Below are 16,451 nucleotides of genomic sequence, written 5' to 3' on the forward strand. Positions count from 1 at the left end.
ACACATTCAAAGACGTTTAAAATAATTTTACTTATCAGTTATTGATGGGTACAAAAATACAATAAAAAGAATGCAATAAAGTAAAAAATTATATTATGTTATAGGAGAAATCACACATTTTGAGGAAAAACTATAACATCATGAAAACTATTACACCTACATTATAATTAAAATATAAAATCAGTCGTCTGTCATAATAAATATCAAATGTCAAAAATATCAAAATATCAATACCTCTAAATGGCCAGTTTTGACAAATGCATAGACGTTCAAAATACTTTTACTGGACAGTATTGATATATACAATAAAATACAAAAAAAATAAGCAATAGGCCTAAAGTAAAGAACAATATGTTATAGGAGAAAATCACACAAAGCATAGAACAATATGTTGTAGGAGAAAGTCACACGGAGTATAGAACAATATGTTGTAGGAGAAAATCACACGGAGTACAGAACAATATGTTATAGGATAAAATCACACATCTTAAGCAATTAATGCTACACATACATAAATGGCCAGTTTTGACAAATGCATAGACGTTCAAAATACTTTTACTGGACAGTATTGATATATACAATAAAATACAAAAAAAAATAAGCAATAGGCCTAAAGTAAAGAACAATATGTTATAGGAGAAAATCACACAAAGTATAGAACAATATGTTGTAGGAGAAAGTCACACGGAGTATAGAACAATATGTTGTAGGAGAAAATCACACGGAGTACAGAACAATATGTTATAGGATAAAATGACACATCTTAAGCAATTAATGCTACACATACATAATTAATAGGCGATCAATCTGTCACACTGGGTAACTATTATGTAAGAAAATTTTAGAGAAAACTAGTCATTTAAACTTCCAAGTATAACAAGTGTCTTTAGAATGCTACACATTTTAACACAAATATAACCTATTAAGGTAACTTGAGAAAATCACGTCATGTTTGGTATTGGATTACTAATGATTTAGGTGATGATCTTTTGACGAAACGTGAAAAAACCTCTCCGTTCCCGAGTAGGTTCTGTTAAAACTTGAAGAACGTCTTCTAGAGGAACATCGTTGTCAACGTCATCTTCTTCAGGCCAAGCAAATTTATTCCCCTTTCTCTCCAGAAACTTAATTCCAAGTTTATCTCCTTGGATGGATTTAATCTGACCCACAAAATGTTCCTTATTACTATTTATCAGGTATGGCACTACCACCCAATTGTTGACAGCCAAGCATCTTCTTTCTTCATCTGTAATAACAGTCCCGAGTGAAGAATATATATCACCATCACTATCTGAGCTGGCTGGGTCATCCGTTTTTTGTTGTTTTCGTTTTAGCGAATTTCCCATATAGGGAATAAGCTATTACCGTAGCACTCATGGTAAGACCTGGGCGCGGGACCGATTTTTTTTTCGTTTTGAGGTCCCTAGAGGCCAAAAACACCATCCGTTCAAATTCATATATATATATCGATGGTTATATGCACAAACATTGTATGTCCAATTTTTTTCACTTTTGACATTTTTATATATTTGGAAAGCTGTAGTCTTCATCTTTCAGATCACACATATTGTATGTCCATATTACAATAGGAAAAATTAATATAAATTCTCAAAATAAAAGTGTTCACTTTGGTATGATGTAATTTTATCCTGCACACTAGTAGCATGTCCAATGATTGCAGTACCAGCTGAACAGAGAAAAACTCCTTTAGAGCACAGATATAGTATCTTTGGACTTGCAATGATTGTGCATGAAAATACAAGGCCTACTATCTCTGGTATTTGTTTTTCATCTTGTAGTATGTCCAAAAATCTGATGATCTCAAGTGCACTCTTATAGTATGTCCACATTTTATTTTACAATTAGGTTAGGTTTAGGACATACAGCATCTGTGCACAACAGAACATAACACCAAAAAAGAATCCGTGAATTGGCTAAAGGTAAAGTGGTTTGGGTTTTAAAAAGCAAACCCCTTTGAAATTCTATACAAGTACGAACTTAACAAGGAAATCAAGTTTTTGACTCTTGATGTACGAATGGATTCCGAGACGCCATTTGTCTGGGAACAACAACTTCTCAGTCCAAAATACACCGAGCCTATTCCGGTTTCCAGCGCCAAGAAAAAGGATTTGATGTACCTACTTAAAGCGGGTGTAATCCCAGAAGCATTCACGCATTTTGTCACTGAAATCCCTAGTTCCGCATCGGCAAGAGATACTGTATTGTACTTTACGTCATAGAGGAAGAAGAAGGAAACAAGTCTCTCACTGAAGTTACCAAAAAGAAAGAAGGAAGACGCAGTAGAAGAGATGTTATAGGGCAAGAAACCAGAAAAAGAAGTAATGTAAAGAGAGTTTAAGAAAACCAAGGAGGCTAAAAAAAAACCAGAGAAAATAAAAGAAATTAAAACTTCATAAGAAAATAAAGTAATGTGTCTAAAGGACAGCACTGTTGAATAAACCCCATAAAGACTGGCTATACAGTTTGTACTGTATAGGTACCATTTTACAAAAGGCACTACCTGATTTATTTCGTGCTTAGTTTAATGTTTCGTTTAGGCCTATTTGTGTTTAAGTTTCTAATAGCTGGTAGGCCAAGTAATTTTTATTTTTAAAATGTTAAAAATAAAAGTAGTCTACAATGTAAGACAATAACAGTCATGGGCGTCCGCAGAATTTGGAACAGGGGGGTGCAATATATAGGTCTAACGAACCTCCAGGGGTTCGGGGCCTTCCCCGGGAAAAAATCTGAAAATATAGTGTTTTAAAACATATTTTTACGCTATTTTGTAATACATAAAACCAACCAAAACAAAATAGTACATTGTGCATCAAGGACGGTCACCTGAGGGAGTCGTCGTTTTTTATGCCAACATTAACAATTAACCAAACAATTATAAAGACAAAAAATTATAGTTGAATAAAGCCTAGATAACAGCCAAGAAAGTTTATGTTTTGTTTTCTGAATAGTTTTGTTAAAGTATGAAAGTGCGTATAAAAGATTTTTACATCTGTGAGTCAACTACTTATTTGATTTAAACATCAATTTAAAACATTTTTTAGACATGACCATTTTGAACATACTTTTATAAATTCCTTAAAACCCAAATGATCACAGAACATTATGTGTATTAAATTTATTTCTAATTTTTGTAGCCAGGGGGCGCCCATGATAACAGTTGTTTAAATTTTTCATTCCTTACTAAAACCATCTAGGGGCAGTTTTTGTATTGCACACTCGTAGCATGTCCATAAATCTGCACGTTCAGAAGTGCACACATATAGTATGTCCAATATGGTTTGATTTACAAATTATTTGTAAAAATGTGGCTTGAATAAAGATAAAACTATTTATGTAGATGCATTTTTAATAAATGGGGCCAATAAAATTTATTTATTTCAAACATTTAACGGTTTTAGTTTAAGTTTCCCCCATAATACAAACTTTGTTTTGCGGTTTCCGAAAGTTTACCAAAATGGACATACAACTATTGTGCTTATAACCATCGATATATATATATATATTTATATATTTATATATTTTTATATTTATATATATATATGTGTGTCCGTTAGCACGATAACTCGAGCAAAAATGATCCGATTTTGATGAAATTTGGTACAAACGTGTAAACCTACGTTTATTCGAACGAGTTCGCAATCCAGCATGATCGGACCATGGGAACAGGGGTTTACGGGGGGTTTTATGGGGTAAAAATGGGTTTTTTCCCATTTTTGACCCAAAAAACATAAAATTTAGCAATTTCTTTTCAAACCATTTTGTAGAGCTTAAAAAAACAAATAATTTAGTATATTGAAGCGTTATTATGCGCCTAATTGTTACGGAGAAAATTCCAAAAAATTGTAAATTTAAAATTCCCATGTTATCCTTATGGAGAATAAGTAAGCTGTTGTAGTTTGCTTGTTTATGAACATATTTTGATCAAATTTGGAAAATGTTTTTATTTCTTACTAACTATCAACATTTTACAAAATAAAAAAACAGTTTTACCCTCCCTGATGCAGCAAACCTAAGTACTTGTTAAACTAATTCTATTTAAATGGGGAATAAATGTAATATTTTTAAGTAGACATTTTAGTGTAAATCCAATCAGTCAAATGGAAATTCGCTTAGTCTGCAGGTTTGCTGCGGCGGGGGTATTTTATTGTTGTCTTTGCTCTTGCCTTCTTGTTTTATTCTTCTTTTTATTTCATTTTCGATTCGTTTTCTTTCCCTAGCTGCTTCTTTTTCATTCTTGTCATCCTCCCTTTTCTTTAAATATTCTTTGTACGGCGCGGAAGTAACTACTGCAGGAAGCCTCTCTTTTTGTTTCCTTTTTTTTTGAGTAGATGTACTTGGTTCAGGCCATAACAGACATCTATTGAAGGGTGATGGGATGTTAGAAGGTGAGCTGCTGAATTTTTCTGGAGTAGCCTTTGAGTGTGCACCTATAGCAAGGTCAGACGTCACATCTAAAATCACCTCGATATGTTCTGAATTTCCTTCAATGTTATTTACAACGTTCTGCATTGACGTTTTCGTTGGTTAGAGTGCCATGCTGGAAATGCTCTTCTGCAACAACCTGAATTAGTTCTGAATTTGTTAAATTATGCTGCTCGGCGGTCGGCTGAATGTCCTCAGTACTTGCCAGGATATTTCCTTCCTCCTCGTCCATCAATAGGTCACCAATGTTTTCAATTTCTTCTTCACTATTTCTGATCCCAAGTAAATTTTCAATTTCCATAATAACATTATTTGCAGATAAATCTGCAACGTTTCCCTCTATTGTATCATCATCAATGTTGTCCTCAATTCTGTCATCAGCAAATGTGTCAACAGGAATGACGTCCTCATCCACTACTTCACTGTCACCCTCTTCAATTTCTGTTACTTCTTGTGCAGTCTGATTTTTATTTTGTTCACGTTCTCGCTGATTTTTTGCTTTCGCATCTGCTAATTGTTTATTCATGTCAGCCACGTCTTTGTTGATGGTTTGCCATAAGGCATACAGCGATTCATCTGTTGTTTCGACCTGAACTGAAGCAAATCTTCTAACTTTGTCCACACCGATCTTTGTCTCAAAGTATTGCAGATGTCCCTTCACCTCTTTCAATTTCATTTCTAGACTTTGAGCTGAAGGAGCAAATTCTTCTTTCTTCAGCAACTTTTCATATTTGATCTTGTCCGGGTCCAGGTTAGCCAATCCAGTTGAAGAAAATCCATTTTGGATAGTCTCTTTTTTCAAACATTCTTTTATGACTTTCTCTAGATTAGGCGAGAATTCTTCCCTTTTCATCTTTCTGCCCCCGTTGTCAAAGCGCCATTTCTGAACGAACTTTTTCTAGGACGACTTTAAAGGACTAAACACAGCCACGTCTAAAGGTTGCATTATATGCGTAGCGTTAGGGAATAGTGCTACTAGTTCTATTTGGTTCTTCTGGCAGAAGTCTGATAGGTGGAACGTTAAGTGAGACGTGTGGCCGTCGATAAATAGGACCACGGGAAAGGTGATGCCGTTTGCTACGAGCCAGGGATGGGAGACAATCGTTACGTATTCAAAAAATGTCTCACACGTCATCCACCCTGACTCGGACTTCCCTATCCCCCAATTATCTGGCATGTTATTTACAATGTAGCCTGGGATTCTCGCGTATGGGAAAATGACCATTGGTGGCACAACGTCCCCAGCGGCATTCGCGTTTATTAAGACGGTTAAACATTCTTTCTCGTCGTTCCCACTTACGGTGTGCACCCTTTTTTCTCCCTTTTTAACGAGAACCTTTTTACCTTGAGGGCTGAGGTAAAAAGCGGTTTCATCTGCGTTAAAGACTCTTTTTTTGTCTTTAAACACATACAATAGGTTATTCTCCTCTATGTATAGTTTAACTTCATGGAACCAGTTCCTGATCTGCCCTTCTGTCACACCTGCTCTTGACGTGGTTAGCAGTTGGGTCACACGTTGGGAGATTTCAGGGTGCCGCTTTAAGAATAACGAATACCACTTCTCCCCGGGAATTGAATCAACCAATGGGTTTACCCTTTCCAAGTCTTTCACCAATTTTGCGACCGACGATATTAGTTGGTCTTTATTGATGGGGAAACCTCGGTTAGCCATCTGTACCACCCACTGCACTAACAAATCCTCCTCTTCACTGGACAGTACAGATGGTCGACCAGCCTTTGAGTTTACTCCATATTTCCCATTTATTTTATCCTGTAAAGTGGACTTTGGTATCCCAAAAGATTTTGCGGCGGCAGCAATTGATATCCCCTCCCGTCGAACTGCATCGATGGCCTTCTCTACATCGTCGATGGAGTATTTCTTCGCTGGTCTAGTTGGAGTCGGCATCTTTCCTGTGAACAAAATAAGTAACTATGCTAGGGTGAAGTTTGGTAACATATACCTTTTTTATATATATATATGTGTGTGTGTGTGTGTGTGTTATTAAATTCACGAGGAGAACTGGTACTCGATAAAATATTAATAAATTATCCTGGGAAAACCAACAGTGTTAATACAGTCTCTACCGTCAAGCGGGGTAATTCTGACCCCCCAGGGGTAACATTGACCCCGGGGTCAATTATTTTTATTATATTCTTTTTTATATAGTAGGTTATAAATAAATTGAAAATAAAAAATATGATAAATTTCAGTAGTTTGGTAGCAATTTGAAAACAAATAATATTTAGCAGAAATTAGTTTTATAACAATACAAAAAAAATATCATACAATCATCTACAATACAGCTGTATAATTTCATAACAAAAAACTTTTTCAGCCCAGCAAAAACTGTTGGTTCTGGCACTGTCAGGATTTTATATGGTAAAATATATATGTTTTTAGGAATATTTGAGCACTTATTACAAGCAAATAAAGAAAATTTAATAAATTAATAATTATTTTTTAAGGCCTTGTAACATTGACCCCTTATTTTTTTTTGCCTTCGGATAACTTTGACCCCTCGTTATAATTCCAAGTTACTAATTAGTAATTAGCCTACACATCATTTTTATTAATTCTGGTATATTTAATTTAATTGATTTATGTATATAATGTAATAGACATACTAAAAATGTTGATTTATAATTGTTTTATTTTTATCTATGAAGTTGAGGTAAAAGCAATCTGTGGAAAGCGAGGAAAACAACACTTTAACCAGGTCTCTGCCTGTTAAGTTAAAAAAATTAACAGTTTGTTGAAGTAATGTGACTTAATTCTGTTAACACTAACTATGGGGACAAATTTACATCCAAAAGAAAATAATGTGTTTTCTATTCTGCCCCATCTGTAGATCTGATTGGTAAGTTGCCGGGAACTCTGGAATCTAATGGGCGCAAAATTTTCTATAACTTTTTTGGAAGGGTTTGAGTAAAGGAAATTTAATGATTTTAGTCACTAATAACTTGTAGTTTTGATGTTTTACCTTGGTGTTACATCCTAATCATGTGATAAAAAAAATTGCTAATTTGATTTATTCCATCATTAGCCTAGGTGAGTTCATAAAATTTTTTTTTATGTTCACTCCTTGATGTTGTTACCACTCTATTGTTCTTAAGTAACATTGACCCCTTTTACAGGGGTCAAAGTTTCATTGTACACTAGTAACATTGACCCCAGTGCTTTATTATGTATAATTTTAGTATAATAAATGTAGGGGGTCAATGTCACCCCAAGACACGGGGTAACATTGACCCCTTTTATAATTTTTTTTATGACTAACATATGACAATAAAAAACAAAATAATTACTGGTAGGTATTCACACAGTACCTGTATATCATTTAAAAATATATTGTGAATATTAATCAATATAAACAAAAATTAATCAACAAAAACATCAAAAAAGGGGTCAATCTAACCCCGGTTGACGGTAGTGTAAGTTAATACAAATCTCAAAATATCACTACGTCCTAAATCTTACTTAAAACAAGTCAATATAACGCAACGCCGTAATCCCGGTTTTGCCGACCGGAATAACGCGATGCTACATTGTTTACACCCTAAACCCGGTCGGTTTATTACTCTAACAGTTTTCGGAATTACTCATTATAAATCACATGATAACAAAGTATTCACATATGGAATCATAAAAACAGGTAGTTTATTTGACGTATTTCACAAAAGTTTAAGTGAAATCTTATTTCTCTTACCTCTATCCTTAGCAGTTAGCTCTAGAGATGTTGCATTTTCTCCCGCCAACGTTGTAGTTCGTCCTTCCAAGACCAACAAATATTTTACTTCTTCTCACTCAATCTTCAATCCAGTACGGTTAGAAACTAGATTAACCTCGAAAACGACCAACGACAATATCTTATAGATTCAAACCATACAATCCTTATTTTTGGAGCTGTAAACTATACGACCGGCAATTGGTGGCAACCGGAATTAGGGTGGTTTACCTTAATATTGAAAAATGAGAGGTGATTGAAAGTGCCAGAGGGTGGTGGATTCAGAAAAACTATTAAGATCAATTAATTGTTGTAGGCCGGCAGTAGTCGTATATAGCTTAGGTGGCAAAATGTAGGATAAAACCTTAACTCAACCTACGAGCGTACGAGGTGTACTAACCTAAGGCTCCTCCTAAAAGTAATCTTGTTATTTTATCTCCAGGTAAAGTCTTGAAGCCAAGTTGAATTTCTCCACGTTTTAAAGAAAATAACTGAACCACTCCATCATGGTCACCAACTGCTACCTAAAATCAAACAATTTGTGGAATCAAATTGAATAAATCTCTTGAATAAATAATTCTGAGTGTAATTAAGGCCTGAATGTTAGTAGTAAGTCTACTGATCACTGATCCAACTAAACACCAAAGTTACGTGTAAGTAGCCTACAGTACTGTGTCAAACAGGATGTCAATTTTACAGTTTTTAACACGTTGACTGCGGCCTACTGCTATATCAGTAGCACGAAACTGGCACTGCTCGCGGCCTACTGCAATATCAGTAGTGCGCTCACCCGGCAAATATTGCGTCTGTCTAAACCCAGCACTCGGCTGGCGATAATGTGATTGTTGCCAGGAATACGAGCTTTATTTTAGTGTAGGTTGGTATTAAAAACTCACGTAAAATCCCGTCTGGCAATGCTTTTGTCCCGTTTTCAGGGATTTTCTCTGTTAGAGCCATATTACAAAGACTCTGGTTATTGATCCCTGAGGCAGTGCTGCTCACTTTGGGTGTCTCAGTGAACTACATCCACTTTCAGGGTAACGCAGAACAATCACCACTGCTCTTTTGTGATTCGTCTTACAGAGATATTTCAATGCCAATAGCGATCGCTGATTCAGTAGCGCGCCGGGGCTCCGCCTGCAGTTTAGGGAGTGACATAGTAAAGGTTTTCAGCAGTCAACGTTTATGGCAAGAACAAGTTTATAAATTCACCTCCGTCTCTTTGAATAATAGAGTTCTGCCGACGAAACTTCAAAAAATTACTTCATCCTCCAAATCGGCCTAACCCCTGTTTGAACTTTGAAATACGGTGTTGGCCTATACATACATCAAAATGTATTGTAAAACTTTGAAATTTCATAAGATTCCTCTCTGGACTGCATTTATTTTTAGTTATAAATAAGGTAATGGGTAGACTTCCGTGTCTGTTGTCAAAAACAACCGAATGAAAATATTGATCGATATATCGATTATTCAATATCTCATTTGGTTAGTTAGGTTAACCTAACTTAAACTAACCAAATTATATATCGAATGAAACAATCGAACAATCAACATTTTCATTCGGTTGTTTTTGACAACAGATAAGGAAGTCCACGCCAGGTAATTTATGTCATATTTGATTAGCAACCTCATGGGTTTAAAATTACCCAAATTACTGTGTGGTTTGCAAATGCTAAGTTATACTGTAAGTTGAAAGACGTTAATTCTGGGACACTTTTAATAAGAAATATTTACCTTTTGAGCCATTTTCTGTATATTATTAGGCAATAGTTTCATACAATGTGGTGAAGTTAATCCAAGAAGTGTATAATCAACCCTGGTTAGTTCCATTTTATAAATATAGCCTGTAGCCTATAAGTTAGATTGTTCAATAATTTTACACTCTGAAAGACACAAACTAGATTGATAGAGAGGCTTTACAGCTTATTAAAATGAAAACTGTTTGCAAGTAAGTGACTTGTCTTGTGCTGTTGTACGACATTTATTTAGACAACTCAAGTAACTTATCTCAGTAACGAAAAACGAAAGACTTAAAACTACCACCAACACCAAGCACCAACCAACTAACTACACAACAAAAACCAGCTGGTGTGTTGCTATGGTAACATGGTAACAACTAATTTATCACAGTCAATGCTAACTGAATTATTCGGGGACAGCTCACTTACTCTACAGATCATAGACTATACGAGCTTTTTAAATAATATTGAAGGTTCACTTGCACTACAGGCTCGTATACTATACGAGCCTATCGAAAATAAAAATTAAATGAAGAGGGTTCACTTACTCTACAAATCATTGTGCCTATGAGCCTCGTGTATTATATTTAAAAATACAGTAGGAAGGTTCGCTTACTCTACAGATCATAGTGACTATGAGCCAAGCTTACGAATTATTTGATAATTCAGGAATCGGCTCGTATAGTATACGAGCCAAAATAATGAATAATATAAATTATAGGAATAGGCTCGTATACTATACGAGCCTGCAGAAAAATATTAGATGGCTCACTTACACTACAGATCATTGGCACAATGATCCGTAGAGTAAGTGAACCCTCTTCAAAATATTAGATGGCTCACTTACTCTACGGCTCATTTAGCTACTCGTTGCGCGGTTTGCGTTCGTGAAACTCTAGGCGCTATGCCCGGCTTCGACTGCTGCGACTGCCTACATAAGTGTATTGCATCACCTCAATTATTTATTAAAACGAAATAAATATGTATGCACAAGTAAATTTATTACATTTTTGGACTGAATACTTTAAAAATGGAGGGAGCATGACTTTTATGTTTAATTAAATTAAAAGTTATAGAATAAAACATATTTTGACTATGTGATTTGATCATGTTATATAATACACACTTGTATGATCCAGATACAGAGCTACAGACAAAACCTGTGGTCCGATTTAGATTAAATTTTGTATCTGGATTCATCCACGAGTCACTAATTTTTTAAGCACGGGTTGAGAAATAATGGCAAAAATTTATAAAAACAGTTCATCAGTTTAGAATATTTCTCAGTTACTGTGAGTTGCAAAAAAGTGTATACAGAAGCATTTGTGTTCACAGAAAATATAGAGGACTAGATGTATACAGAAGATATATTAAAATACAATACGCATACAACTATCAACGTTTACATATGTAAAATTAATGAATTTGTTGTGGTATTGAGTATTTTTAACATTATGACGAAGCCTTAACAAAATATATTTTTTTAAGGAGTTCTAGGGTGTTAAACTATATTGTATTTATCTTTTGTGGAAGATTCTGTCCACGATTTATGATTGCTAACAATTTAATACAAAGATTTAAGTCTCTGTACGTGAAGACTAAAAACACGAAACAAACTTTAAAGGGATAGAAAAGATTTGATCAGGAGCTGGCGTTTGATACCTTTTGGGAATAAATATAGCCTCTACTTCAAAGGTATACATGGTGAGGTAGCCTCTGGAAGTCCATCTTCAGGTTAACAAAAATGTCAATAGGTCATCTAACCAATTTGGTTAGATGACCTATTGACGTTTTCTGAAGATGGACTTATTTTCAAGTCCGAAACTATAGTAGTGTAATACTGAAGAAGGATCACTTGACTAAGCCAGGTAACTTAAACCATTTAGCTTAAAGTTATACAAGTTGGTTTCACACCAACATTTCATGCACATATGAAATCTATATAATTAATACGCGAACACGAAGTTTGTCGGTTGAATCCTCCACCATTTCTAAACCGATTTTATCCACTGACGTCTCATTGGAAAGAGCGTGTTGCGTAGATTTGCAAACTGGCCTAAAATTTTTGAAACAGTCCCTTGGCCTCTGCCACAGTGGCTTTTTATTAAGTTCCCATGTTATCCTTACGAAGAACATAATATTGTTTACATCAGCTGTTTAATTTCATTGTGTTCTTTGTTTTTCAATTCAACGAAACGCATTGGTTACATTAACTGATTTTGTGGAAATTAAATATCTATCTATATATTACGAAAGCCGATTCTTTGCGTCAAAATTGTGGGCGACTGGGTAGTCGTAGAACGACGGGAGAGGGTTCAAATTAAAGGTCTCGATCCCGGAAAAATAGTGAAATTCCCCAAATTTTAACACAAAATTAGACATAACCTTTGACTTAGTCAATGATATAACGTAAAATGTTCTCCATAAGAATAGCATTAGAAGCCATTTGTCTGTTGATTTTTGTTTACCTCAATACAGCTGATCGTGATTTATCATTAAGCCAGTAAGCAATATTACATTTGGATTTAACTAGTTTGCCAGTAAATTCTGCAATGTACTGTATACTATATAAAACCAGGGATGACGTTACATACAATTGAGACTTTTGTCGTTATGTCTTAGAATGTTGAAATTAATTTTACTGTGCAATTTGCAAATTTGTGTATTTGTATCTAAATTAGCCAAGCGCATGAAATTTAGTAGAATCGTGGGAGATGGTTAAAATCAAAGTAAATGGAAGTAGAATGGCTGAAATATTTAAGCTTTGGTTTTTTTTAAACATATGTTCACGAAGTTTACAAAATTATTTTACTTTAATTACATTTCTTCACATTAGTAGGTTATTGTTGTGCTGAAGGAATGTTTAACATGAAATAGCCCCATTGACTAAACAATCAACGATGCAAGATTAGTTAGAAAACTTCTGTTTTGTTTTTATTTCAAAACATATATTGAAAATTTATTCAAAACTTTTGTTTTAAATTTCATAACATTTAATTTGACACGTAATTGTAGTGTTTAATCTATACTTTGTATCGAGTGGAATAACCTTAACAGTTACTCTAGAGAATAACCTGGGAATAAAATTTGAAATAGGTTTGTACAGGCAATACATATATTCCTTTCATTAATTACTATAACAAATTCCAATGGGCGGAAAAATAAAATTGTTTGGAGTAGATTTTAACCAGGTATCTACTGTCTGTTGCTCCAAGGAAAAAAGGTTAAAATAATATAGCCCAACATGCATTGTATATATATATACAATCTATATAGATAGTGAAGAGAGAATCTATAACAGTAAACCCTGGAGGTAGTTTTCGATTCTTCATGTTTCACTAACCAAAAATATGTACCTATATTAATTGCTGATGAATTTGTTTTCTTGATTGGTTTCATTAACATGATAATGGAACCCTAACCAATGGCAAAAGAGTTAGTAATCAGTCGATGATTAGCTTTTTTAACTGTAGGCTAAATAAATAATATAAACGGTAAAATGTTTTCAAACAAAATTTACATCCATTGAATGAAAAATAATATACTATTAACATGACTATAGCTGATATGGCTTAGCTGTCGGCTATCTGTACATTGCGTCATAACAGCAGACAGCGCTATGTTATTAACTTAAAAATTATAACGGATTAGCAAATAAATACTTTACTATGGTCTTAACAAACTATGAACCCACTGAACGTTTAAATTGGCCAATTTTAAAGAGAGTATAAAGTCAACCACAGCTTTAGGAGGAATCCCACCACATAAGCTGACACAGAGAGTAGTTTATATTTTATGTTGATCAGAAACGAAACTAGGGCAGCCTTTACACTAATTCAGTTGTGTCTTTACAAAAGGAGTAGAGCTATAATATTAGAAATAATAACTTGGCCAGGGTACTAATATGAGTACATGTATTATTGTAGCACTGTATCGATTCTGACACATAGATAATTTTATTCTTAGTTTGTTTAAATATTACAATAGTTTGTTTTACATTTGAGCTTTTTAGGGACTTATGTCCCTACAAGCCACTAGTTGATCAATATAAAGCCCAAAGTACACATGAACTTTTGTGAAAACTACAAGTCATAACCCCATAAACCATATACTTAAAATGTTCGTCATGACGAGAAAACTAGCGCAAAACTATCCATTATTTCATAAACTGCCCTTAAAGGTCGTAATTGCTTTCCAAGGAAACATAGGAAAGTCATAGAACGCCACCAAGTAGCAGAAATCGAGATTTTTTAAAAATATTATCGTTATCATCCTATATAAAAGAAGAACACCTACAATATGAAAATTCCCACAAACAATGAACAAGGATGTTATCGAAAGTGCTACTATTTTGTAGGAAAAACGGACTTAACTTTAGGATGATTTGCAAAGGAAACCCCTCTAATGCCGAATTAAACCGGTACGGCAGGGACATTATAATGTTTTCATAAAAGTCAAGTGATATTAATATACTAGGATGTTCAAATTATTTTTTAAAGCAATCTTTGTAATCCTCGATTTGTTTTAGAGCAATATAGTTTGTTTTAACTAACGGCTGGTTATATATAAACTATGAAACTATGAGGTTATTTTATTTACTCTTATTTTGTCATTGATTATAGGAAAGAAGTAAGATTAGTAGAGATAATTAGACCACAGTTTAAACCACAGTTTTAACCTAAATTAATTAAACCACAGTACAAATCGAGACTCTGTACATGAGTCTTAATAAAAAAGGATAAATGCAAATTATTTTACTGCAACACTTTTCAAGGAAAGATTAGAAAAATAACAATGTTTACATGTTTTAATTCTTCGTGGTAGCTTTTTGTTTACAATTAATGTTTGTCTGCTTTAACTTTGCTTGGATTATGCCCGGAAATATTGATGTCATAAAAAGATGAATCAGGAATCACGATTTTAAATTACCACCACAACCTCAGCCGGGTTTTATACAAAGATAAACAGATGGATGACATAGATTGAACACAACGTCAACATTGACCTAGGATACTGCAATTAGACAAACCATCCTTTTATGAAATCGTGTTCAGTTGTGGTTACGTACAAACGTGAAAATATCACTTTTATTTCAATTATGAATATATTGTAGTTTAAATTAACTAATATGGGAAATTACAATGTATATTTATTCAATGAGGGTGGGTAATTATCAAGGATAGAACTGATAACAGTACAATTACAGTACGGATAACAAACATTGACAATTACGTCATTAGCTTTACTAGCGTGTTTACTTTTTATATTCCTGCTACATGTGACCAGTTCTTTTTTTCAAATGAATGTTATTTGAACCAAACAACTGTTTCAAAACAAACTTTTATTGTTTTTACTTTTCTTTGTTTACGCTTATTTATTTAGCAATTAATGCAGTGAAATTGATATAAAGGATAGGTGTGACGATTAGTTTTGATGTTAGGACACCAAAGTTAAATTATGTGTACTGTGAATTTTATTGGATATTATCGTTTTATTTTAGGTCGTTTCTATTCAGACCTACTGGACATTGTGTATAGTAGTTGTATTGTGGTGATAATAATTATGGAAGAGGCAGGTATGCTATGGAAGGTGGTATCGTTGACTAGGTCTATACACTTCTCAATTGACTATTACTCTCTCTACTGTAGGCTACTTATAATCAGTGTGCGTCTGTGCGAATCAGCTGTAAATCTCACTTCAACGCTTTTCACATCGTAAAAATTACAGAATTGCTGTTTTATTGTAAAATTATCGAATTTAAAATGCATATCGTATAGGCCTATGATGGAATAAAAACATATTTGGTCACACAACATTTGTTTACAATATGATTTTTCACATTAAAACTGCAAGAAACCATGTCTTTATATGTGTAAACTAGCTGATCTGAATTGTACACGGTTTTAGCTGACTACTGAATTCCCGTACGTAGGACGGACTAACACCTCGTTCATATTTAAAGGGAATTAAAGAATTTAGTCAGCTATTTCAATTAAAAAAGTTGGTTCTATGATACGGAAAAGCATTAAAAAGTTATAAGATTTACCAACAGGGTGCAGCACTATATTTTTCTTTGCATTTATGAAAACAGCTAATTTTAACTAAGCAGCAAAAAAACTGTGATTCGCAATGATAACTGTCAAAGTAGGATCGTTTACAGTTATGTTTATGTTTTTCATTTCATGAATAATTTGTGATATTTTGCGAATTGTTGATAATTTATTTTTCTCTATTGTTTAGGTGAAGTGGTAGAACATTATGGCTATGGTAGATGTGTAATACTATAGAATACTGTAAATTTAAAAAAGCAAATTTTATCAAACTGTGTCCTCCCTTATTGCAAACGCAAAGCTTGAGTATAACTGCAATAAGCATTTTATACTTATATTCCAACCCCGTACGAAGGACGGGTACTCTGCTAGTGTGTTAATAATTCAACAGCTTATTGTTATCTAATTAATTTTTCTTTATAAATGTTGTTGTTAACAATTTGCATTTGTAATTAAAGTGTGTTCATTAGGTTTAGTATGTGATTCTAATG

General features: G+C 33.9%; 1 protein-coding gene across 1 annotated transcript in view; it reads right to left on the minus strand.

The window, feature by feature from the left end:
* The window catches only part of LOC128984555 (Bardet-Biedl syndrome 7 protein homolog), a 92,332-nt gene extending 82,158 nt beyond the window's left edge, over window positions 1–10,174 (minus strand). Inside the window, exons 1-2 of the mRNA XM_054403890.1 lie at window positions 9,906–10,174; window positions 8,569–8,692 (exon numbers count right to left, since the gene is read on the minus strand). Of these exons, the coding sequence (XP_054259865.1) occupies window positions 8,569–8,692; window positions 9,906–10,001 (220 nt within the window). The 5' untranslated portion in view covers window positions 10,002–10,174. The remainder of the gene's footprint in view (window positions 1–8,568; window positions 8,693–9,905) is intronic.
* Window positions 10,175–16,451: the final 6,277 nt, after the last annotated feature.

The sequence above is a fragment of the Macrosteles quadrilineatus genome, unplaced genomic scaffold (genome assembly GCF_028750875.1).
Source record: "Macrosteles quadrilineatus isolate MER2022 unplaced genomic scaffold, UCM_ALF_1.0 Scaffold_2__2_contigs__length_208266976, whole genome shotgun sequence".
NCBI lineage: Eukaryota > Metazoa > Arthropoda > Insecta > Hemiptera > Cicadellidae > Macrosteles > Macrosteles quadrilineatus.